Here is a 25,221-nt window from a genome sequence, read left to right on the forward strand (position 1 = left end):
CACCCCTCACTGTAACAAGCACACACCCCGTGCTCCTGTGACACCAAAACACCCCGTGTCCCTCACTGTGACACCGACGCACCCCACGCCCCTCATTGTTACACTGATACACCCCTCAGTGTAACACCGACACACCCCGCCCGCCTCAGTGTAACACCGACACACCCCTCACCGTGACACCGACACACCCCACGCCCCTCACCGTGACACCGACACACCCTGCGCCCCTCACCATGACACCGACGCACCCCGCACCCTCACTGTGACACCGACGCACCCCGCGCCCTCACTGTAACACTTATAAAATCCACAACTCTGCCCATAATAAAGCTCGTGACCCTCTGCCTATGAAGTGAAATCTGAATGCAGGTAGAGCAAATTGTTGACTTCAGAACAATCTTCTTCAAATCTTTACTCTTATTCAATCAGTATGAAATACAAAACATTTTCACTGGGCAAGTTTGTTAATTGACCCATAAAGTTGAAACATCGATTGTCTCATTGAGGTATTGAAACAGCAGTCAGTGTACATACCCCCCCAAGAGAGGGGGAGAGAGAGAGAGGGGGACTGAGAGACACCGGTCAGTGTACAGATCTCCCCTGAGAGAGGGGGACTGAGAGACACCGGTCAGTGTACAGATCTCCCCTGAGAGAGGGGGACTGAGAGACACCGGTCAGTGTACAGATCTCCCCTGAGAGAGGGGGACTGAGAGACACCGGTCAGTGTACAGATCTCCCCTGAGAGAGGGGGACTGAGGCACACCGGTCAGTGTACAGATCTCCCCGAGAGAGAGGGACTGAGAGACACCGGTCAGTGTGCAGATCTCCCCCGAGAGAGAGGGACTGAGACACCGGTCAGTGTACATATCTCCCCCTGACAGAGGGGGACTGAGAGACACCGGTCAGTGTGCAGATCTCCCCTGAGAGAGGGGGACTGAGAGACACCGGTCAGTGTACAGATCTCCCCTGAGAGAGGGGGACTGAGAGACACCGGTCAGTGTACAGATCTCCCCTGAGAGAGGGGGACTGAGAGACACCGGTCAGTGTACAGATCTCCCCTGAGAGAGGGGGACTGAGAGACACCGGTCAGTGTACAGATCTCCCCTGAGAGAGGGGGACTGAGAGACACCGGTCAGTGTACAGATCTCCCCTGAGAGAGAGGGACTGAGACACCGGTCAGTGTACAGATCTCCCCTGAGAGAGGGGGACTGAGAGACACCGGTCAGTGTACAGATCTCCCCTGAGAGAGGGGGACTGAGAGACACCGGTCAGTGTACAGATCTCCCCTGAGAGAGGGGGACTGAGAGACACCGGTCAGTGTACAGATCTCCCCTGAGAGAGGGGGACTGAGAGACACCGGTCAGTGTACAGATCTCCCCCTGATAGAAAGTGTCAGTGGTGTGCTGTGGGGGGTGGGGGGAGAAGGGGAGATCTGGCTGGGGTCAGTGGTGCGCTGTGGGAGGGTGGGGGGAGAAGGGGAGATCTGGCTGGGGTCAGTGGTGCGCTGTGGGGGGTGGGGGGAGAAGGGGAGATCTGGCTGGGGTCGGTGGTGCAGTGGGGGTGGGAGGTGGGGGGAGGGGGAGGGTGGGGAGACCTGTGGCGGAGGGGGTGCTGCTCTAGATCTCTTTCCTCAGGGCCAGGCGCACACTGAGGAGCAGCCCCCCTGCGGCATGGGACAGCGGGTCACAGATCCCCCGGAGGCAGATGGGGAGGGTGCTGGCGAGGCAGTGCAGCTCCATCAGGAAGCAGCGGAGACACGGCACACCCGCCCACACCTGCCAGAAGGAGGCACAGGCGTAGAGGAAGCCCCAGAGGATAGCCAGCGGGACCCCGAACAGGGCCGTCAGCAGCCGGTAGCACCAGTACTCGGAGACGGTGAAGGTGGTGTGGGTGAGGCGCCACACCTGCGACAGGCTGTAGTATCCCTCAGGCTCTGCCACCACCTCCTCAAACTCCACCTGTCAGGGAGAGAGAGCGTATGGTCAGCCGTGTCCCCTCCCCTCCCCCTGGGGCACCAAGCCTCCCCTCCATCCCGATAGGAGCCTACAGCAAGACACACATGGGTGTACAAGGTCTGACACTAGGACACACACACACACACACGGTGTACAGGGTCCAACATTGAGACACACACACAGGGTGTACAGGGTCCAACATTGAGAGAGACACAGACGCGCGTGCGGGGTGTACAGGGTCCAACACTGAGACACGTACACGGGGTGTACTGGGTCCAACATTGAGACACATACACACGCAGGGTGTACAGGGTCCCACACTGGGATATACACACACACACGCACGCGGGGTGTACAGGGTCCCACACTGGGATACACACACACACACGCACGCGGGGTGTACAGGGTCCCACACTGGGATATACACACACACACGCACGTGGGGTGTACAGGGTCCCACACTGGGATACACACACACACACGCACGCGGGGTGTACAGGGTCCCACACTGGGATATACACACACACACGCACGCGGGGTGTACAGGGTCCCACACTGGGATACACACACACACACACGCACGCGGGGTGTACAGGGTCCCACACTGGGATATACACACACACACGCACGCGGGGTGTACAGGGTCCCACACTGGGATACACACACACACACGCACGCGGGGTGTACAGGGTCCCACACTGGGATATACACACACACACGCACGCGGGGTGTACAGGGTCCCACACTGGGATACACACACACACACGCACGCGGGGTGTACAGGGTCCCACACTGGGATATACACACACACACGCACGCGGGGTGTACAGGGTCCCACACTGGGATACACACACACACACACGCACGCGGGGTGTACAGGGTCCCACACTGGGATACACACACACACATACACACACTCACTGCACAGGAGCCGACATTGAGACACATTATAAGGAAAGCCCTAGGCCAAGCACTGCCAGATGGAAGTGTGCTGCTCCCTCTCATGCAGTGTGTCCTTTACAAGATGCTCCTCTGCCTTTGCTGTGTTAAGGGGCGTGCTTTAACTGTGATTTACTGTTGCTGCCTCTCTAGAGGTTGTCAACAAGTTGGCATGACGTTATGTTGAGAGGGTTCACATATGTGGCCTTCAATCACTCTCCCCACCTCCTCCTCCCCACGCCTCTTTTACACTTTCAAGGCAGATCACGTGTAGCCCTTTTATTTGGAGGGATCGGTAACTCCCAACTGATCTCTTATCATAAAATGCAGAATTGTCCAGAGAGGTTGGAACAGTCCCGGGGTCAGACACAGAGTGAAGCTCCCTCTACACCGTCCCATCACACACTCCCGGGGTCAGACACAGGGTGAAGCTCCCTCCGCACCGTCCCATCTCACACTCCCGGGGTCAGACACAGGGTGAAGCTCCCTCCGCACCGTCCCGTCGCACATTCCCGGGGTCAGACACAGGGTGAAGCTCCCTCCGCACCGTCCCGTCACCCACTCCTGGGGTCAGACACAGGGTGAAGCTCCCTCCGCACTGTCCCGTCACACACTCCCGGGGTCAGACACAGGGTGAAGCTCCCTCCGCACCGTCCCGTCACCCACTCCCGGGGTAGCTGTGAATTGTCTGAGCTCTCTGAATGGAATTGGAAGGGGTGAGGGAATGGGACTGGGTGCATTGCTCTCCAAGAAGCTAGCATTGTCTCAATGGGCTGAACAGCCTCGTCCCATGCCGTTATGATTCTGTCATTCCTTGCCAAGGGTTTCCCTGACCCTGCACATCGCACTGCCTTATGTTTGAAGCATGCACATTAGTCCTATATATAAAACCAAGCAGATGGGCCCTAAATATAGGACAGGCCAGTTAGTGATTGACTCGTGCCCCCAGGACTTACTTTGACGATTTCGTCATTCAGGTGCTTGGGGTCTCTCTTAACCAGGTCGATCTCCTTGGTGTGGGTGTCCGAGTGGAGGCCTTCCTTCCTCTGCACCTCCTCAGCCATTGTCCCCCCTGGGGTACACCTGCCTCAGTCAAGCTCAGTGAGGGAGGAGGGTAGATCCTGGCTGGTCGGCACTGCCCGTCCCCAGCTGGGGCACCCGCTGTCTCCGCCCAAGCAGCCACCTCGCCAAGAGTCCTGGGATGCTTGGTAATCTGACGAGTGTGTGAATGTGTAGGGGGAGGGGAGTAGAGAGAGGGAGAAGTGCATCGCTGCCCCCTCGCCGCCCCTCCCACTGCGCTCCCCCCTCGCCGCCCTTCCCACTGCGCTCCCCCCTCGCCGCCCCTCCCACTGCGCTCCCCCCCTCGCCGCCCCTCCTGCCACGCTCCCTCCTCGAAAGAGACAGAGAAAGAGAGGGAAAGAGAGACACAGACAGAGAGAGGAAGAGAGAGAGATAGACAGAGAAAGAGAGAGAGAGAAATAGACAGAGAGAAGTGGGGTGGAGGTTGCTATGGATCCAGAATGCAGAGAGGTGGAGAGAGAGAGAGAGGTGAGATCACAGATGAAGTTCTTGCAGGAGAGAGAACGAGAACGGAGGTTCTGAATGTGTGAAGTGAGCCAGGGAGGGAAGCTGGAGAGGGGTGAAGGTGATGTGGAGGGAAGGGGCACCCATCCTGGTCACCAGGGTGCTGGCCACTGTGTGTGAAGTTCAGCACTGTCCACAGTAACGAGGCACAATTATCGTTCTTTGTACTTTATTACAAAATCACGTGGATTCACCTTTCCTGGCGTTGCAGTTCAGACAGAAGATTGCTGACACTTGTAGTCAGTGTCATCCCCACGGTCTCCGGACACCTGGGGGCCAGAGCTGGCCTGGTGGTTCAGGGGTCAGAGTCACCTGTCTGGGCACAGACGAGGGGGTCAGAGCCCTTGGTCACAGCCTGCCCCTGGCCCGCAGTGGGAGAGGAGGGGTGGTGAGGGGAGGGATTGACAGGTTCATGATTGGTGAGGGGGTGAAGGGTTACAGGGAGAAGTTGGGAGAATGGGGTTAAAAATAAAAACCAGCCAGGATTGAATGGTGGAGCAGACGACGGGCCGAATGGCCGAATTCTGCTCCTATGTCTTATGGTCTTATGCGAGGGGAGGGGAGGGGAAGGACGATCCATGGCCCCTTTCAGCTGTTGGTCAGTTTCGAAAGAGTTCATCATGGTCAAAGTGTGAATGAGATTGGGTCAGCAGGTCCCGGGACGGAGGGGCAGACCCCAGGCCCCAGGGTGGAGGGACCCCAGGGGGAGACCCCAGGACAGAGGGGGGGCACCCCAGGACCCAGGGCAGAGGGACCCCAGGGGGAGACCCCAGCTCCTGGGGTGGAGGGCCCCCAGGTCCCAGGGCGGAGGGACCCCGGGGGAGACCCCAGATCTGTTGGAGGGCCCCCAAGTCCTATGGCAGAGGGACCCTAGGTCCCATGGTGGAGGGACCCCAGGGGGCTTTATGCTGCAGGGATGGGGGCCGGCTCTGTTCTCCAATTGGTCTGGGCAGTCGATGGCCTCACTACCCCGTCACCACCCCTCACGTCAATGCCCTTTGCTCTCCCTGGTTCACCAGAGCTCTGGGCTCCCCACCGGCGGCCAGGTAGTGGGCTGAGCATCGGCTGGGGGGTGAATGGGGGGTCTGTGCATCCACAGCTGGGCCACGGGCCTGGTCCGTCCATCGGTCGGCAGACCTGGTGTCAGAGAGTTGCGTGGATGGGAAGCAGGGTAAGTGGTCCAGGGAGCAGGGAATGGGAGGAGGGGGTCCTGGGTGGGGGGGTGGGGGTGAATTCTGGTGCCGGGGTGCCCGGGATGAGTGTCCTGGGCCAGGCAGGGGGCAGTGGCGGGCGCTAGGGTCGGGCCAGCTGCAGGTGGACCCTGCGGAAGCAGCGGCCCAGGCTGGTGCAGATGGGGGCGACGATGGCGTCCGTCAGGCTGCGGCAGCAGCTCTGCCAGGTCGGCCGGCTCAGCAGGCACATCCGTACACCGGGTACCAGGCACCTGGGGACAGGGGAGGCGTCAGGTTCTGGGTGGGCAACCTGTCCCTCCCCACCCTCCCCCTCCCCTCTCTACACTCCCCTCAGGAGGCACATCTGTACACTGGGCACCGTGTACAGAAAGGACGGAGGGGCGGGCGGAGACATGTTCCCCCGCTGTCCCTCGCCTCCTGTCCTTCCCTCTCCCCACCCCTCCTGTACTTCTACACCCCCTCTCCTTCCCTCCCCCTCCCTCACCCTGTCTCCTCTCCCTCCCTCCCTCTCCCACTCCCTCCCTCCCTTTCCCATACCCCTCAGTACCTCCCACTCCTGTACCTCATCCTCCTGTTCTCCCCACACCCCGTCCTCTCCCCACACTCCCTCTCCCCTCCCTCTCCAAGGCCCACAATCCTCTCCCTCTCTGGTCTCCCTGCACCGTGGGAACATCATCTCCCTGCACCGTGGGGCCACTGGTCTCCCTGCACCGTGGGAACACTGTCTCCCTGCACCGTGGGGCCACTGGTCTCCCTGCACCCTAGGAATACTGTCTCCCTGCACCATGGAGCCATAGCCCCACCATCAGTCGACACTCACCAGATGTGCAGACAGGTGACAAGAGCGAAGAGGCAGCCAGCGCCGATGGAAGAAGGGACAGCGCAGAGCAGCGAGACGATCCGGTAGCCCCAGAGCTTGCAGACCTCAAAGGAGACGTTGCTCCAGGCCCAGACCCTGTCGAAGCTGTGGGCGCTGGATGGTTCCCCGATCACCTGCTCAAAGTCCACCTGCAACCAGAGAAGACACTCCCCAGATCCTGTGTCCTCAGTCCTGGGCCCTCGCTCGCCAGCCCCTCCCAGACACAACCCACCGCTGCCCCCTCCCTCCCTCCCTCCCTCCCTCCGTTTCTCTACCCAAGACACAGAACCACCTTCCAGGAGAGGGTTAAGTCCATGCTGGGAGGGACTGATGGGGATGGAATCTGGGTGCTTAGAAACGGGATGTCCTACATAGTTGTGACATTTGGGAAGTCAAACCAGGGCAGGACTTTCACAGTGAATGGTAGGACCCTGGGGAGTGTTCTAGAACAGAAGGACCCAGCAATGCAAGTACGTGGGTCCCCGAAAGTGGTGTCACAGGTAGACAGGGCAGTGAAGGAGGTGTTTGGCAGGCTGGCCTTCATCAGTCAGGGCATCAAGTTGGGATGTTATGTTGCAGTTGTACAGGATGTTGGTGAGGCCGCACTTGGAGTATTGTGTCCAGTTTTGGTCACCTTCCTAAGGGAAAGATGCCATTAAGCTGGAAGGAATGCAGAGGAGATTTAGGAGGATGTTGCCGGGACTCGAGGGACTGAGTCATGGAGAGAGGTTGAGCAGGTTGGGATTCTTTTCATTGGAGTGTAGGAGACTGAGGGGCGACCTTACAGAGGTGAGGGGCATAGACAGGGTGAATGTGCACAGTCTATTTCCCAGGGTGGGGGAATCAAGAACTAGAGGGCGTAGGTTTAAGGTGAGAAGGAAGAGATTTAATAAGAATCTGAGGGGCAACTTTTTCACCCAGAGGGTAGTCCGTTTATGGAACAAGCTGCCAGAGGAAGTGGTTGAGGCAGGTACGTTAACAACGTTTAAAAGGTACTTGAACAGGTCCACGGATGGGAAAGGTTTGGAGGGATATGGGCCAAACGCGGACAAATGGGACTAGCTTAGATGGGTTGGCATAGACAAGTTGGGCCGAAGGGCCTGCTTCAGTGCTGCATGACTCTGTTCACCCCTGTCGTTCATGGATCAATACAGTCGCCCGCTGGATCCCTCCCCCCCACTGAATGCCCTGGGACCTGAATTGCATGCTCCACAGGGCGCAAGGCAGGTCCTAGTGGTACTGCAGCAGGGAGCTCCAAGTATTGGTATTGGTTTATTATTGTCACTTGTACCAAGGTACAGTGGAAAAACTTGTCGCATTCAGTTCTGGTCGCCCCGTTGCAGGAAGGATGTGGAGACTTTGGAGGGGGTGCAGAAGAGGTTCACCAGGATGCTGCCTGGATTAGAGGGCATGAGCTATAAGGAGAGGTTGGACAAACTTGGGTTGTTTTCTCTGGAGCGGCGGAGGCTGAGGGGAGACCTGAAAGCGGTTTTGAAGATTGAGAGGCATAAATAGAGCAGACGGCCAGTATCTTTTCCCCAGGGTTGAAGTGTCTAATACTAGAGGGCATGCATTTAAGGTGAGAGGCGTTAAGTTCAGAGGAGATGTGCGGAACAAGTTTTTTTTACACAGAGGGTGGTGGGTGCCTGAAATGCCCTGCCAGGGGTGGTGGTGGAGGCAGATACGATAGAGGCGTTCAAGAGGCTCTTAGATAGGCGCAGGAAATGGAGGGAGATGGACATTTAGGCAGAATGGATTAGTTCAGTTGGACGTTTGATTACTAATTTAATTAATTTTGCATGACGTAAAAGGGCCTGTTCTTGTGTTCTATGTTCCTACCGATGCAAGTGAAGCCGGTAAACCCCTCCCTCTCCGCCTGAGGAGGAGGAAGCAGTTTGGAGCGAATCCGGTGTCCTACCTTGAGGTGCTGGTTCATCCCCTCTGGGTCCCTGTTCTCCTGGCCTGGTGTGCTCTCAGCTGGGGAGGGCTCTGGGGCCACCTCCCTGCTGCCTTCAGGGCTGCCGGGCTGATCGTCCAGCTCGACCTTCGTGTAGTCTCCGTTCATGGCACCACTCCGTGCCTTCAGAGGCGAAGGTTACTGAAATAAATCTGGGACCTGCTGCTATTCCCCACCCTACTCCTCTGCTCGCCTCCTGCTCCCCCTGGAGTCAAGTGGACATGTTCTATTTTGGGAGTCGGATTTAATTTGTCCCCGGTGTTCTGCTGACACAGAGGCTGAGGCTGCAGCCACTTAAAGTGACCCCCCCCCCCACCCCCACCCCCGAGCCCGTCTCCCCACTGCCTGGCTCCTCGACCTCTTCCACCATCGGCGGCACACTGTTCGGGAGGGGGACGCCTGTCTCTCAGGTGAGTGTTGCTCAGGGGGCAGAGTTACTGGACTTGGTAGCACAAAGGTCCGGCCAGAGAGAGAGAGAGAGAGAGGGTGGTTCATGTCCCACCACCGCATCAGTGGGACTTAAATTTGGTCAATAATTTAGAACCCGTCTAAGTCATACAGGACGGGAACAGGCTCCTCGGCTGCCGAGCTGGTCCCTTTGGCCCGCGTCCCTCTAAATCTTTCTAGTTGCTGGACCTGTCCAAATGTCTTTTAAACACTGCAATTGTACCCACCCCTACCACTTCCTCTGGCAGCTCGTTCCATGTACCCACCACCCTGTGTGTGGAAAAACTTGCCCCTCAGGTCCCCTTTAGATCTTTCCCCTCTCACCTTAAACCTGTACCCTCCGGTTTTAGGCTCCCCTACCCTGGGGAAAAGACTGTGGCCATCTGCCTTATCTACACCCTACAACCTCCATAAGGTCAGCCCTCAGCCTCCTTTGCTCCAGGGAAAACAGTCCCAGCTTCTCCTTGTATCTCAAACTCTCCAGTCCCGGGTAACATCCTGGTGAATCTTTTCTGTACCCTCTCCAGCGTAATGACATCTGTCCTACAGGTGGGTTTCTGGAAATGACATTGGGAAGTGGGTGCTGGTTCACTGACCCCCTTATCAGGGAGAGAAACCTCTCATCTGTTGAGAGGCTGCAGTGTGGTTTGGGGGAGTGGGGAGAATGCATGGCAGAGAAGGATGTGATTACACTAGTGAGGGAGCAGAGGAGACACTGGAGATGAAGAACCTCATCGGGGTGTGCAAGATTATGAGGGGAATAGATAGGTTAGAGAGTAAAAATCTTTCCTCCTGTGGTGGGGGTCTCTAAGTGATAGAGCTATACAGCACGGAAACAGGCCCTTTGGCCCAACTTGCCCATTCTAACCAAGATGCCCATCGGAGCTAGTCCCATTTGCCTCTAAGATAAGATAAGATGTACATCGAAACACACAGTGAAATACATCTTTTGCGTAGTGATTTTGGAGGGCAGCCCGCAAGTGTCACCACACTTCCGGTGCCAATGTAGCACGCCCACAACTTCCTAACCCATACATCTCTGGATTGTGGGAGGAAGCCAGAGCACCCGGAGGAAACCCACGCGGTCACGGGGAGAACGTACAAACTCCTTACAGACAGTGGCCGGATTTGAACCCGGGTCGCTGGCGCTGTAAAGCATTATGCTAACCACTACGCTACCATGCCTGGCTAAACCTTTCCTAGCCATGTACCTGTCCAAGTGTCTTTTAAATGTTGTTATTGTCCCTGCCTCACCCACTTCCTCTGGCAGCTCATTCCACATACGGACCACCCTCAGTGTAAACCTTTCCCCTCTCACCTTAAACCTGTGCCCTCTAGTTCTTGATTCCCCAACGCTGGGAGAAAGACTGTGCACGTTCACCCTATCTCTGCCCCTCATGATTTTATACACCCCTATACGGTCACCCCTCAGTCTCCGACGCTCCAAGGAATAAAGTCCCAGCCTGCCCAACCTCTTGAGTCCTGGCAACATCCTCGTAAATCTTCTTTGCACCCTTTCCTCCCGTCTAAGATGATAGGACAATGGTTTAAGGTGAGAGGAAGGGGGTTTAGATGGGAACTGAGAGGGAATTTTTTTCCCAGTGGTTGGAATCTAGAACACAGTGCCTGAGGGGGTAGAGGAGGCAGAGACTCTCAATATTTAAGAAGCTTCTAGACATGTACTTGAATTGCCAAGATATCAAAGGCTAGTCGGGTAGAGTTGATTGTCATATGCACATGTGTGCACAGGTGCAATGAAAAACTTACCTGCAGCAGCATCACAGGCACAGAGCATCAGATAAACAGCATTCACAAGGAAATCATAAATTAAACATAAATTTTACACAATTTTTGCAAGAAAAAACACAATTAGAACAAAAAAAATGTTCATTCTAGTGCTAATTGATCAGAGTGGTCCCAGTGTTGCTGCACTGAGGTAGTGATTAGGGATGTGCCGGTTGGTTCAAGAACCGAATGGTTGAAGGGGAGTAGCTGTTCCTGAACCTGGTGGTGTGGGGACTTCAGGCTTCTGTACCTCCTGCCCGATGGGAGCTGCGAGAAGGTGGCACGGTCTGGATGGTGGGGATCTTTGATGATGGGTGTTGCCTCCTTGAGGCAGCACCTCCTGTAGGTACAACCGATGGTGGGGAGGGATGTGCCTGTGATGTACTGGGCTGAGTCCACTACACTCTGCAGCTTCTTACATTCCTGCGCATTCGAATTGCCATCCCAGACCGTCATGCAACCAGTCAGGACACTTCCAACAGCACATCTGTAGAAGTTGGTTAGTGTGTTCAGTGGGTGACAAGCCGAACCTCCTAAGGAAATAAAGACACTGGCGTGCCTTCCTTATGAGTGCCGGGCCCAGGACATATCATCAGATATGTTAACGCACAGGAGTTTGAAGCTGCTGACTCCACCGCTGATCCCCCGATGTAGACTGGCGCGTGTTCGCCCCCCCCCCCCCCCTTCCCCTGCCTGAAGTCAACAATCAGTTCTTTAGTTTTATGCTACAGAGCTAATGCAGGTAAATGGTATTAGTGTGAATGGGTGGAGCAGGTGGCCTGGTCATGGTGGGTCGGAGGGCCTATTCTGTGCCATACGGCTCGATAGCTCTTCATGGGCAACCCATTATTCTGAAACTGTGCTCCCTCTTATCCTTCTAGATACCCCCTCTATGGAAAGCACCACCTCAGCTCCTGCCCTGTCCTTCGGAGCCTTGCATGTACCAATAAGATCACCTCCCAATAGAAGGCTACAGGCCAAAATGTAGGTAAACAGGACTAGTATAGAAAATGGTGGGCTGAACGCCCTGTGTCTGTGCTGTATGACGTCCTTCCAAACTCCACGGACCCAATCTGCTCAACGTAGGTTGGGAAGAGACCAGAGTAAGTGGGAGACTGGCAGGAAGAGAAATGGTTGTTGGTGGTGGGGGGGGGGGGGGGGGGCGAAGGAGAGAGGTATGGTGCAATTTCCTGTGACATGTTGCAAGTTGGTTTTGTTTTGCGTGAACATCTGCATTTGTGGTCTGGTGAGCTTCAGCCCCTTTACCCAAGCCCGTGTGAGTGGGAATGCTCCAGGCCCTAAGGCTGTGAGTGGGCTAACCTTCTTTCCCCACAAGTGGGTCAGTGACCTTGGAATCAGGTGCCCCTTCTCTCATTGGGGTAAATAGTGAAGCACTGCCCTCTGGTGGCCTCCACCACCCATGCAGGACACGGCGAGTGAAGATGGGGACCTCAATCAAGTTTTCTCAGGATTGGGGTTTTGCTGTCGTACTTCCCTAACTGCCCCGGGAAGGTGGGGGTTTAGCCACCTTCTCAATCTGCCGTTGTTGGGGAGTTCCAGGATTTAGACCCAGTGGTAATAAAGGTTAACCCAGCGAGGTTTCTCCAAGACAGGATGGTGTGGAACTTGGGAGGGGAACCTGCAGGTGATGGTGTTGCCCTGTGCTTGCTGCCCTTGTCCTTGGCAGGAAAGGCAGCAGGTTTGGGAGGTGCTGTCAGAGTAGCCGGGGCAAGTAACTGCAGTGCATTTTGTAGACGGTGCACGCTGCAGCCACTGTGCGCCGGTGGCGGAGGGAGTGGATGGGTGCATTGTCCTGGATGGTGCAGAGCTTCTTGAGAGTTGTCAACGCTGCTGTTATCCAGCAAGTGGAATATTTCACCACACTCCTGACTTGTGCCTTGCAGATGGTGGAAAGACCATGGGGTGTCAGAAGGTGAGTCACTCACCGCAGGATCCCCATCCCCTGACCTGCTCTTGTAGCCACGTGTGGATGGTCCAGTTCAGTACATGGTCAATGGTGACCCCCAGGATGTTGATGGTGGGGGAACTGGACGATGGGATGTCAGAGGGAGATGATCATCAGTGAACGTGATGGAGCAGCCAAAGGTGGTTGGGTCTAGGTTGCTGCCCTGAGGTTCTCCTGTGGTGAGCTCTGGGACTGGGATGATTGACACCCAATATCCACGCCTGTCTTCCTTTGTGAGAGGTGTAGCTCCAACCACCAGAGTGGTTTACCCTGGATGCCCATCGACTTCCTTTTAGTTTGGGCTTTTTGATGCCAAGCTCAGTCAAAACCCTGCCCCAATGTCAAGAGCCATCACTCTCACCACACCCCTGGAATTCTGTGCTCTGATGAGGGATGTGATGAAGTCTGGAGATGGTTGGTCCTGATGAATTTCAAACTGGACAACAGCGAACAAGTTATTGGTGAATAGATGCTGCCTGGCCGCAGCGCGGTGCTCCCTCAGTACTGCCCCTCCCACAGTGTGATGCTCCCTCAGTAACTGCCCCTCCCACAGTGACACTCCCTCAGTACTGCCCCTCCCACAGTGTGACCCTCCCTCAGTACTGCCCCTCCCACAGTGCGGCACTCCTTCCGTACTGCCCCTCCCACAGTGTGATGCTCCCTCAGTAACTGCCCCTCCCACAGTGACACTCCCTCAGTACTGCCCCTCCCACAGTGTGATGCTCCCTCAGTACTGCCCCTCCCACAGTGTGATGCTCCCTCAGTACTACCCCTCCCACAGTGCGGCACTCCCTCAGTACTGCCCCTCCCACAGTGTGGCACTCCCTCAGTACTGCCCCTCCCACAGTGTGATGCTCCCTCAGTACTGCCCCTCCCACAGTGTGATGATCCCTCAGTACTGCCCCTCCCACAGTGTGATGCTCTCTCAGTACTGCCCCTCCCACAGTGTGACGCTCCCTCAGTACTGGCCCTCCCACAGTGTGACACTCCCTCATTACTGCCCCTCCCACAGTGTGATGCTCCCTCAGTACTGATGCTCCCTCATTACCGCCCGTCCCACAGTGCGGCACTCCCTCAGTACCACCTCTCTTACAATGCGGCACATCCTCAGTACTGTCCCTCCCTCACTGCGGTACTCTCTCAGTCCTGCCCCTCCCATGGTGCTGTGCTCCTTTAATACTGCCCCTCCAAGGGATATTAATTGATGAGGGCAATGATGGGGAAAATGAGATTAGCATGGGTAGGGTATTAATTGGTCTGGGAAGTACGGCATCAGCCTGATAACCCAACAAGCAGAAATATACTGGTACAGGTTCGAGGGGCTGAAGGGCTGGTTTCTGATGTGGAACATTCTGTGTCCCATTATTTCAGAACCCAGTCTCTGGGAGCATCCTGCCTAGCACTTGACCTTCACAAGACATAATGATGGAACATTTTATGTAATCTCTCTGATGGAAGGATCTGAGTCTTAATGGCAGGAGTAATTGCTGGGCCCATCGTCTTTCCAAGTCATTAACTCAACAGTAAAGCTTTGCAATGTTAATGTAAGGATATTTAGGAGGTCGATTTATTCCCAATTGAAGCATCACTCTGCTATAGTGTCCTTTCATTGTAACAGATTTTTGTACCAACTATTATTAATTGAGAAGGTGTAGAGTTGTTTGTGAGGGGGTCTGGGTGGGCATGAAGGATGGCTTCAATTTTGGGATGTGTTGAAAGGATTCCCCTCCCTCTCTCATTAGGGCATCCTTGCCCTGTGTACATTGTGTTTATTGGGGTTAGACGGAACGACAAAAAAGTTGCCCTGAATTTGGCTCCCCCAATTGGGGTAAGAGGCGGTGGGGCTGGAGAAGGTCTCATTTTCTACACTGAAAGGAAAAGGTGGTCCTCAGAGGAGAAAGCCTCGGTAAAGGGTTGGGGGGGGGGGGTCAATTTCTTTCGGGTGTTCCAACAGAGAGAAGAGATTGCAGGACAACTGTGACTGGAGGGTTGGACCCCAGATGGAGGGAGATCAGAGATCATTTAACCCCACAACTAGTTATCCTGCAGGAATAACAAAGTGTGGTTGTAAACTCATGTGTTCACCTACCAATATATCACAATAGAAAAGGAGGCAGTTGAGCCCATTGGGTTTATGCCCGTTCCCAGCACAGCAATGTTATTAATCCCATTCCCTCTCTCCCTATTTCCTCATATCCCTGCAACTTATTCTCTCTCATATGCCCAGCAACCTTTTTTGGGATAATTTTACAGCAGCCAATTAACCTACCAGCACACCTTTGGAATGTTGGAGGAAACCAGAGCACCTCAGTGAGTCTACGTGGCCTTGTGGAGGTGTAAACTCTGCTCAGCCAGCTCTTGGGGTCAGGATTGAATCCTGGCCTGTGGAGGCAGCCACACTAACTGCTTCACCACTGTGCCCCCTCTGTTTTCAGGTACCTATGTGTTTAGGGAATTTGTTTTGGGAGGGGCAGGTTGGAGATCTTTTCACACAAAGGTTAACAGAAATATCCCATAAAAGGTGCAGATGCCTAGCCCTAATGAATTGGAACTTTCAAGGCTGGAATACTTACATTTTTGTTGGGGAAAGATATTTAGGGCAGACAGATCTGACTGAATGGTGGAACAGGCTAGAGGGGCTGAATGTTCTTCTCCTGCTCCTACTATTGTCCTTGGAAAGCTGGAACATATCGGCCAATCGATACTGAATCTCACACATTAGTCCCTCTTAAAACAGCTCTTGTCAGAAGGAGGTACCCCTGAGCAATTATCTGTTTAACAAGTGCAGTGGAAATTCTAAACACTGCATATCATAAGGACCTGGGAGGATACAATTTATGTCTCCTAAGTGGGGTGACCTGGTAACTTCCAATTGATGAAGTCATTGTGAGTTACAGGGAGCTTTAAGAGAGGGATATTAGTCATATCCCATGGGATTCATAATGTACTTTCTATCAAAGATCTTTGATGGAAAACTCCCTGTTGTACCTTTAATTAGATAAGTTTTAGTCAGACCAAAATGCAATGCTTGGGGCCATTACAAAAAGGTCCTACTTTTAAATCATTTGATGGTAGAGAATAAGAATGTTTTACAAATAATATTTCAGTCAAATTTCATACATATTTTTACTTCCACTAAAGCCTCCAATTCCATTATCCGGGAGGGACTGTGGGATGCTCTCCTTATGTTCAGCTGCCCACAGAGATTGGTCTTTGTTTTATATGTGTTCCATGGAGGCATGCACGCCATGATGATAATCAATGGGTTCACAACGGACTCAATCTCAGTGAAGTCCAGTGTGGCTGTGTTATTGCTCTAACACAGTTCCCAATCGTTTTAGTTGCAAATATCCCACGGGAGTGGAGCTAATCTTCAGAACTAGAGGGAAACTAGTCAACCTATGCTGACTACATGCTAGAACCAACGTCACCCAAAGTTGAGACAGTGTGCAGAAGATGTTTGCATTTTAGCAGGGTCAGAGGCCAAGGTCGACTGAAGCATATGAAAGCATGGGCCTTACACTTAATATCCACAAGGCACAGGTCCTCTGCCAACCTGACCTCATTGCACCACACTGCCCTCCAGCAACACCCTGTAAAATGTGGACCACCTGCCACTTCTCAGGAGCCACTTCTCAGTAAAGGCAGACATTGATGACGAAGTTCACCTCCTTCTTCAACATGCCAGTACATCCTTCATTGATTGAGGAAAGGGATGTTAGAAGATTGAGATCTCAGATCTGGCACAAAACAGTATTAAAATCAGTTAAGCACATTGGTTGGTTGGGGTTTGATCCAATACCATTTTTTGTTGGTTAGACTTTTAAATGAGAGCTGAAAATGAAAAATGAAGATTCTATTGAAGGGTCTTCAATTTGAAACATTAACTTTTTCTTTTTCCACAAATGCTACCTGACCTGCTGAGTCCTTCCAGAATGTTCTGTTTTTTTCCATCTGAGAGCTACTGGTTTAGTGGGAGGCATGGAGTCTTGCTTATGGCAAGCACAAGCACCATTACAATTTCTATGATTTAAGAGGCAGTTGGACAGACCCTTAAATAGTCAAGGCATGGAAGGATGTAGTCCTTATCCAGATGGGATTAGTGTAGATGGGTAAAAAGGGTAACATGGATGTGATGGGCTGAAGGGCCCATTTTTGTGCTGCACAACTTTGTGATTATGACCATGCTGTCTAGTCCTGAGATCCAAGGCCACCTTGTTCCCGGTGGATCCCTCAGCTGGAGAGAAGGGTCGGATTCTTGCCCATCTTGTACCAGATTAACGTCCCTACGGGTGCTCTTCTAGAAGGTCAGATGCTGAGATGTCTTGATTTGATGGTGTCTCTGCTGGTGTTCTGGTTGAATCTTTGGACGTCACCTATTGCTGGTCATGTTTTGGCTACACTTAAGCATTGATAGTTCCTTCAAATAATGGCAAGCAGAGTTGAATTATCATCTAGGGGCCAGGAGCCACACTGAGCCTGTTTATCACCAACTCGCTCCTGCTTCTCTTGCTGAGCCACCTAGCACCAATGGTTTCTCCCCATTTCTATCACCTTGCAAATCTTGTATCTTCCAAAAACAGTGTCCCTGGCTGGGATAAAGGCACCGGCAACGGGGTGGGTGAGGAAATCAATGCTCTTGTATCTTCATGATCTTGGGCTGTGCATGACCAAGTTGGTGTTGACTATGGTACTTGACCAACACTGGAGAACTTATCAGAAGGGATTAAAAGAACACTTAAACAAATCAAATCCATGTAACTCTCCTCTTTTTTTTAAAAAAAGGTAGGGAAATAGATTGATTCCTGTGGAAGTTTTCTCCTGAGGTGGCCTTGGGTTGGGTTGCCCTCAATGCGGACAACGCCCTTCATTTGGCGGGAAACCCGCCAACCGCCGGCAGGTGTCGCGCGCACAGCTCGAGCTGGCGGCATCTCCTCGCGCCTGCCCCCTGCCGGGCGCTCCGGCCGGAGCACCCTTCGCGCCTGCGCAGCGCCGTCGGGGAACCGGCAGGTGGGACGGCGCGCCTGCGCAGCGCCGTCGGGGTACCGGCAGGCGGGACGGCGCGCTTGCACAGAGCCGCCGGGGGGGGGGGGAAGCCTTCCCCACCCTTAACAGCTTCGCAGAAAGCAAAATAAAAAAACATAAATAATTTTTAAAAAAACGCGCGTTAAAAATCAAGTCGTTCCCACAACCATCCCGTCAGGAGAAGGTACCGAAAGTGATAAAGCCTTAAGGGGGGGGGGAAAAGAAAGTGAATCCCTGGATTGCCCCCGGATTCGGCGACGGAGAGGAGAGAGCGCGTGCACGCGCGCGGCCGGTGCGCGTCCCGGCGGTGGGGGTGACGTGCGCGCGGCCGGTGCGCGTCCCGGGGCGGGGTGTGGTGGGGGGGGGGGGTGACGTGCGCGCGGCCGGTGCGCGTCCCGGAGGGGCTGGGGTGTCGTGCACGCGCGGCCGGTGCTCGTCCCGGAGGGGAGGGGTGAGTCGTGCACCCGCGCGGAGGAGGCGGAGGAGGAGGGAAGGACTGTCAGCGTGCGGTCCTGCCGGCGGGAGGGAGCTCGGGCACCCGGGAGGAGAAGACCGGGTGTGACAGGCCGGGAGAGCAGCATCCCCGTCAGCATCAGCACCACTCACCTGGCCGCAGGTAAGGCCCGCAAACCCCGCCCTCGGCTCCCGCCTCGGTCACCCCCGCCCGCCGGCCACCCGGCACCACGGCCCAGGGCATTGGTGCTGCTGGAGAGCGAGGGGCAGCGGCAGCGCAGTTTAACGTGGGACCATCATGTGCAGAGAGCGGGATCTGTTTAATTGTGCTAAAGGAGGATTTTTAAAAATCTCTAATTCAATCTGCAGCCTCTATATCTTGTATTCTTCATATATCTACAGTATCTAGTCTTATAAATATGCAATCCCTATACCTTCTATTCTCTGTATATCTATAGCATCTAGTCTTACAATGTATAAATATGTAGCCTCTATATCTATTCTCCATATATCTAAAGCATCTGGTCTTATAAATTATAAATATGCAATCTTTATACCTTCTATCCTCTGTATATCTGTAGCATCTAGTCTTACAATGTATAAATATGTAGCCTCTATATCTATTCTCCATATATCTAGAGCATCTAGTCTTATAATCTATAAATACGCAGCCTCTATATGTCTATATTTACAAGGCTCCATCTATCAAAAAATCTACAGCCTCTGTCACAGAAGTCTCAAATCTATAAATCTGTAACTATATCTTCTCATCTCGTATCTATAAGACTAGATATAGTTTTTATATTTTTATAAATCCATAGCCCTCATATGTTGATATCTGTTGGTCTCAATATATCTATAAATCTCAAACCACAGCCATATCAAATAGCTTTGCATTGATAAATCTGTAGCTACATATATATCTTTTAGTCATATCAATAGATCTGCTCTCTCTCTCTCTGTATCGTATATAATTATATTTGTGTGGGAGAGAGAGAATGAAGAGGATTGAGGAAAAGGCATGTTTGCATCCTGAGGCACTGTACCTTAAGACATGTATTTCTTTTCCTCCTATCTATCTCCTCCCATATATTTCAGTTGCAGATTCTGAGACTGGGGTAATAATGAGTTGTACTTCATTTTAACACACTGTTCCTCACCTCTCTCCACCCTTCCACTGGTCTGTCCCACTCCCTCCTCCATCTCCACACGCAGAGCCAAACCTGGAGTGTGCGCGCGCGTGTGTGTGTGCCCTCGATAGGAAATGAAATATCAGGTCAAGAAATAGTTAATTACCAAAGGGGGCTGGAGGTTGGACAGGGTGGGAATCTTGATGTAATCAGGACACTGAATCCATCGCTGTTTTGCTGGTCAGTCTGCTCCAGGTACTTTGAAAAGATAGCCCCAGGTGGGTATTTCTAAATGATTTAATATTATTGCAGTGACAGGGGGAGAAAGAGGGAGAACAATATGCAGAATGCTTTTACTCAATATCCTTCACACCCAACAGAAGCGATGTTGGAAGAAATTTTTTTCGGGGTGGGTTTAAGATTAGCAACAAATCTGATGCTGGTACTGGTTAGCAACTGCATTACCCAGCCCTGATATTTCAATAACTGCAGTAGGCTCTCCTTAAACAACGCTGTTTAAATTCAGATGCCTCCCTCGGGCAAAGGGGATTATGGGCTCTTTATAATTTTTAATCAAATCTTTAAGAATGGTAGATGGAATGACATCAGAGAGCTATTGTGATAGTGATGTCTTCAGAACGAATGCAGCCTGGATCATTTTGAGATAATTTGAAATGTGAATTTTAAAATCAATTCCTGTTGGAATTGTTTTCCTATTATTTGCAAATTTTCTCCCTTTTTTAATTGTGCATGGACCTACAGGAATGTTTCTGTGGTTGACCGGTTCAGGTGTCTGTACATTTACTGTTAATGAAACCTGTTCAAAATATCTTGTGAATTTTTATATTTATTTGCACAAGGTCAGGTAAGAATTACAGATTTAGTATTTTGGGAGTCCAGGTCAAGTCTTGTTTTGAGGGTACCTTTTATTCCTGTCGGAAATTTCAGTGTGGTATAGTGACAAGTATCTGCTGGATTCTGTTTCCCACCACACCCTGATTTATTAGAGGATGGCAACAGGGAGCTTCCTTTTAAAGGCGTTTTGTTCTCTCATCCGTCTTTCTGTCACGCTATGCATCTTCCCTGTGTTTATATGGGAGGATTTTTTTTGGCTTACTCGAGCAAGTAGAAGTGTGTGACTATTGTGTTAATAATGAGGAGAGACTGATGAATGGGAATGAGTTTGGGGTTTGATTCAATATTGCATCTCCTGGGGTGAATGTGAAGTAGTTTTTGTCATTAGATTGAGTAGGATTTTTGAATAATATATCAAAGAAAATGAATATTGACTCTTATTTAAATGTAAAAGGTCATAATTTAACTTCCCTGATTATGTCGGAGAAGATTGTTCTGCTTTCAGTTTTTTTTTAAACCCTCCTCTGCTGAAGGTGTCATATTGCATTTTGCCACAGTAATTAGCCTGGTTTTCGCCATGTATCGATAGTGGTGCTGTGCTTGATTTTAACTCGGCTCCCACTGATGCCAGCTTGGAGCAAGAATCCTGCCTGACTTTTGCAGTTGCCCCCTTCAGCACTGGGCATGAGGGTAACAAGCACAGTGTTTGCGCTCTAAAACATATGCAGGGGCAACCCCCCGCCCCCACCCACCCCAGTCTTGGCTTATTCCATCTCGACCAAGGTCTGCTGGTGTGATTAGATCATCTGGCTTGTCTCTGTAGCTCCTGGGTAATGGGGCTGTATCACAGGTAGACATTATAGCTACTGACACTCCTTCATTTCATCAAAGGATGGTGTTGTCAGGGATGCGAATCTGTAACCCTGTGTGATACAATGCAGTCAGGAAGAATTATGTGGTTCTCTTTCTATTTTTTGGAAGTTTTCCCAGTCTCTATAAAGTAGGAATAAGCCTGTAGAACTCAATAACCTTCTCTTATTTATGTTTGTATTGTACATATGCAATTAAAGAGAGAACTTATTTTAACGTGCCTTCTATTTTGACATTCTTTATTTTGTTTTGGTTGGACTGGAGTGTTTCTTGTGAAATGGACCATCGTTGCCAGTAATGGATTGAACAATTTGTTCATCTGTTTTTGCCAAAGAAGGAATATTGTTTTGGATATAAAGAAAACTCCCTGCTTTTCTTGTTATTGTGCAAAGTGATCTTTGAATGTTCATTGAAAATCTGGATGCTTAAATTTTATAGTTTTCATTCATTGTTTCCAATCTCTCTATTGTCCTGCCCCTCCCTTTTCTCTCCCAAACGACCTCTGGTTGAGAGATCTGCACTCCTCCGATTTCAACCTCCTGTCTCCCTGAATTTAATAGTTCCACCATTGGTTGTTGAGAGTTGCCTTGCCCCTGAACTGTAGAATTTCTCTCTGCCTCTTTACCATTCTCTCCTTCAAAACTGGCCTCTGATCAAGCTTTTGGCCACCCTTAATTCTCCTTGTGTGGCTTGTTTCCAGATTTTGTTTCATGGTGTCCCTGTGAAGTGATTTGAGGAGTTTTACTGCACTAAAGGTTCTTCTTGGGTGTAAGTCGCTGAGGATGGTAACTCTGACTGTGGTGTTAACTCTATACCCCAATGCAGAGACAGTGAATTGGTCCCTGCATCATTGCTAACTGGCCAGAGTTCAGGTATGTTTGATGTAATCCTGATTTTTTTTTTTTGCTGATCTTGGAAATTAATTGTTGGGTTTACTCTTTTTAAAAACTCGGTAGCTTAGCCACAGCAAATTATAACTGGGATGCAAGTGTTGCTGGACCAATTGCTTTTTTTAAAATTAATTTATCAGCTGATGAAGCCAGTATTTATTGCCTGTTGAAAAGCTGATGGTGTGTCACCTCCTTGCACAGTGGTCCAAGTGGTGTTGGGAGAGGAGAGTTTTGAGATTGAGACTCAGTGACAATGAAGGAACAGCGACATACAGGTTGAAACTCTAGTCTGACATTCTGTGGTCAGGCAACTCCTGTGGTCTGGCACATTTTGGATCTGTAATACAGATCTATACTAATTTTAGATTTAAAAAAATCTATCAAGGATCTAATTAACTGAGATCTGTAGCTAATTAACCTACCAGTGCAATTTTTGCAATCTCAACCGACAGTGACCTCAGCCAGCAACGTTCCTGACTTTTGGAAACTTTGGGTTACAGGCAGTTCTTGGAACCTTTATGTGACCCAGGGAATAGCTACACACTAAAAGAAGAGTTCTCCTGCTCGGAAAATTTCTGTGGCCCAGTAGCCTGGGCAAGTGATCGCAAGTGTAAGCACTACCGCCGTGGTGTGCTGTGATGGAGGGAATGGGTGATTTGGACTGGGCAACAAATGCTTGCCTTATGCTCTGTCATTCCCTGATCTCTTTGCTGTTTGAGGTCTGCTTAAATATTAAGCTTTATTCTAACAGCAACAGAGAGGATGAATTTGAAGCATTTCCCTACAAACGGTGATGTTGCTGAAACTAAGTGTAGAACTCTCAGTTTAGATAGCAGGTATGAAAGTCCAAGGAGATCCGTGGGGAGCAAACCCAGAGAAAGTAGTTGCAGTACATGAGAGAAGTGTACTTTGTTTTCTTTTTCTGTATTGTTGCACAGATTGACCACTCTTGCATAGAGGCTGCACCCTAGTGAAAGCTGTATGGGTGACCTTTCTGCTGACTAACATGGTGCCTTTTTGCAGGTGGGTTTAATATTGGACTGATGAGGCAAAGTGATTGAGCACCTGGAGTTGGAGTAAGCTGGTTGCTGTACCAATGTTTTGCTCATCTCCCTGAAGCAAACCCAAATGCTGTTGACAGTGTTCATTCAGTATTTGACTGCTGTAATAAGTGTGTCCTGGGAGACCTGGTCTGTCCATTGGTTCACTGCCACTGAATTCTCTCAGCTGTTTCTTGCTGGGCTGTATCTGCTTCACTCCTTGTGGGAGTTGGGAGGCTGCACACTGCAGAGAGCTCTCGCAAACGGGAGGCCTTTCAGCCCTCCCACCCCGGGGCCTGTTCCACCATTCCTCGAGATCGGCATCTGAATTCTACTGAGTTCTAAACTCTTTTGGCAAAACTCCTCCTCGCTTGACCTCTGTTACTGTCGCAAAGATCAGGTCTGAGAGAATGGATCTAAGTAGGTAGGTGGGCATCAATATTCTGCCCTAGTGAAGGATATAAACAAACACTGCATCGAAGGGCCAAACGTTCTGTTTCTGTTGTGATGTCTGTGTCTTCATTGTGACCTGTAGCAAGACACCAATTAACTTGAAACTATTTACAATGAGATTGATGCATCTCTATTGCTGCACTGTAATCAGATTAATGAACCGTGCAATGCTGCTTGATTCAAAGCAATCTTGAAATGAGCCCTATTTGTATCTTGGCGCAGTAAAGAACATACTGGTGGATTATGGACTGTGACCCGCTTGCTCAGTTGGGTGGGGCAGCAAGCGGTTGTACCCTGACCTGCTTCTGGGAACACCACGATTCCAGCCTTCAAGTGTTCTGGGGGTGGTTATGATGCTGTGTGGTAACGGCGTGGTTGGGAAATGGTCACATAGGAACAGAAGCAAGAGTAGACCACGAGGTGCCTGGTTTTCTGCGGCTGCTCCACTTTCCTTCTCGGTCCCTGCATCTTCCATCTCCTTTGAGTCCAAAAATCTTATTGATGTTGGTGTTCTTGAAAGCACTCAACAGCTGAGCATCCACATCCTGTTAAGTGGAATTGAATTAATACCAAGGACAGGGAGATGCAGGATGTGGGGAGAAAATAGGAATACTTTCAACAATGGGTTGGCACAGACATTGGGGCCCAATGGCCTCTATGCTGTAACCCTGCATATGAACCGGTGAGGAACTTGGGATAGGGCAGGATTGGGCTGTGGCTTCAATGTTCCCCAGAGCCTCACCTCCCTTCCTCCTGTGGTCTAAGCTTGCACAATGAGAGTGAACACTGGGTCCCTGTACCCCAGCAGATGGGTGGTGCGGAACAGTTAATAAGTTCCCCCTTGCTCATAAAATTAAGCAAATTGGATTCAAAATTGTTTTGGCTTTTGTGGATTCAGAACAAGCGTGGATGTTTTTTTGCCCTTTCTTGTTTTCAGATTCTGATAAATTGGTTGATTTTTATTTTCTTCTTGGCATTAATCGGCTTTTATTCTTGGCAGCAAGCAATTGGCTGTGTGTTAACTGCAGGCATCTCCTAATGCATGCACTGATGCTTTACAGTCAGACCCTGGCAACAGTCGCCGTGTATTAAAGGAATGACTGCATCCATTTTATTGATTAACTTAATGCAGCAGGGTGGAGAACAGTTCTTGATATATGACTCGCTTGGTTCCGACTACTTGCTGCATTCGCTGCGTTTCAAATCTGTGGCCAGATGTTGCCCTGCTTCCCTCTCAGCCAGCTGACGGTCTCTCCCCAAGGATATTGTTGCATACTTATCAGGTGTGCATGGTGAAGCAGAAACTGCAGCCGCCTTGTAGGGAAAGATTGGTGACGAGGCTGAATTAGGCTGACTAGTAGCAATAGAAGGAGCAGCGATCTTTCACTGTGCAGGTATGTCTGCAGAAACCAGATGCCACTAAGGGATTGAATATTTTACTGCATTTCTTTTCCCAATTTTTGGTTCGGGAGTGGGGTGGGGTGGCAGGGAAGATGTTTAATGTGACCCTTTTGTACAGAAACAGGAATACTAAATGTTAAATGCTGCAGAGCTGTTCGACGAACAGAGGAGATTGGAGTACGACAGCTTTAGTTAGGACCTGAAAGGGGGAGAGGAGGAGGTTAATCATCTGAGTGAGAATAATTGCCTTTTTTTAAAAAAAAAATTCAGTCAGGGGATGTGGACATTGCCGGTGATTACTAATTTATTGTCCTTTGCTAATTGCTTCCTGAATTGAGTGGCTGGATGGACCATTTCAGGCGGCAGCCAGTGGGTCTGGAGCCATGTATATCCTGAAGGATGTTGGTAGACCAGATGTG

At 51.2% G+C, this 25,221-nt stretch overlaps 3 protein-coding genes across 15 annotated transcripts in view; 1 reads left to right on the forward strand and 2 right to left on the reverse strand.

The window, feature by feature from the left end:
- Positions 1-1,616: 1,616 nt before the first annotated feature.
- Positions 1,617-3,958, reverse strand: LOC127566640 (caveolin-3-like). Its single transcript, XM_052009142.1, has 2 exons — positions 3,851-3,958; positions 1,617-1,958 (listed from the first exon to the last, which is right to left on the reverse strand). The coding sequence occupies exons 1-2, from the start codon at positions 3,956-3,958 to the stop codon at positions 1,617-1,619; spliced, it is 450 nt and encodes a 149-aa protein (XP_051865102.1).
- Positions 3,959-5,771: 1,813 nt separating this feature from the next.
- Positions 5,772-8,595, reverse strand: cav4b (caveolin 4b). The gene is made up of 3 exons (XM_052009158.1): positions 8,449-8,595; positions 6,492-6,679; positions 5,772-5,922 (listed from the first exon to the last, which is right to left on the reverse strand). Exons 1-3 carry the CDS (start codon positions 8,593-8,595, stop codon positions 5,772-5,774), a joined length of 486 nt encoding a protein of 161 aa, XP_051865118.1.
- Positions 8,596-17,781: 9,186 nt separating this feature from the next.
- Positions 17,782-25,221, forward strand: part of LOC127566641 (neural cell adhesion molecule L1-like) — a 230,841-nt gene continuing 223,401 nt past the window's right edge. For 4 of the 13 annotated variants that reach the window (XM_052009143.1, XM_052009153.1, XM_052009152.1 and 1 more), the window contains exon 1: positions 18,116-18,326. The gene's annotated coding sequence lies outside the window, so the exon portion shown is untranslated. Of the gene's footprint in view, positions 17,895-18,114; positions 18,327-19,445; positions 19,572-21,825; positions 21,891-24,533; positions 24,796-25,221 lie in introns of those variants that run through there. The other 9 variants (XM_052009154.1, XM_052009156.1, XM_052009157.1 and 6 more) reach the window with 7 other exon arrangements.

The sequence above is a fragment of the Pristis pectinata genome, chromosome 43 (assembly GCF_009764475.1).
Source record: "Pristis pectinata isolate sPriPec2 chromosome 43, sPriPec2.1.pri, whole genome shotgun sequence".
Taxonomy (NCBI): domain Eukaryota; kingdom Metazoa; phylum Chordata; class Chondrichthyes; order Rhinopristiformes; family Pristidae; genus Pristis; species Pristis pectinata.

Coding starts and splice junctions, on each gene's coding strand:
- LOC127566640 (XM_052009142.1), bottom strand. CDS start 3,958: ATGGCTGAGGAGGTGCAGAGGAAGGAAGGCCTCCACTCGGACACCCAC. Junction 1,959..3,850: donor TGAATGACGAAATCGTCAAA/GTAAGTCCTGGG, acceptor TCTCCCTGACAG/GTGGAGTTTGAGGAGGTGGT.
- cav4b (XM_052009158.1), bottom strand. CDS start 8,595: ATGAACGGAGACTACACGAAGGTCGAGCTGGACGATCAGCCCGGCAGC. Junction 6,680..8,448: donor GGATGAACCAGCACCTCAAG/GTAGGACACCGG, acceptor CTCTGGTTGCAG/GTGGACTTTGAGCAGGTGAT. Junction 5,923..6,491: donor GTCACCTGTCTGCACATCTG/GTGAGTGTCGAC, acceptor CCCTGTCCCCAG/GTGCCTGGTACCCGGTGTAC.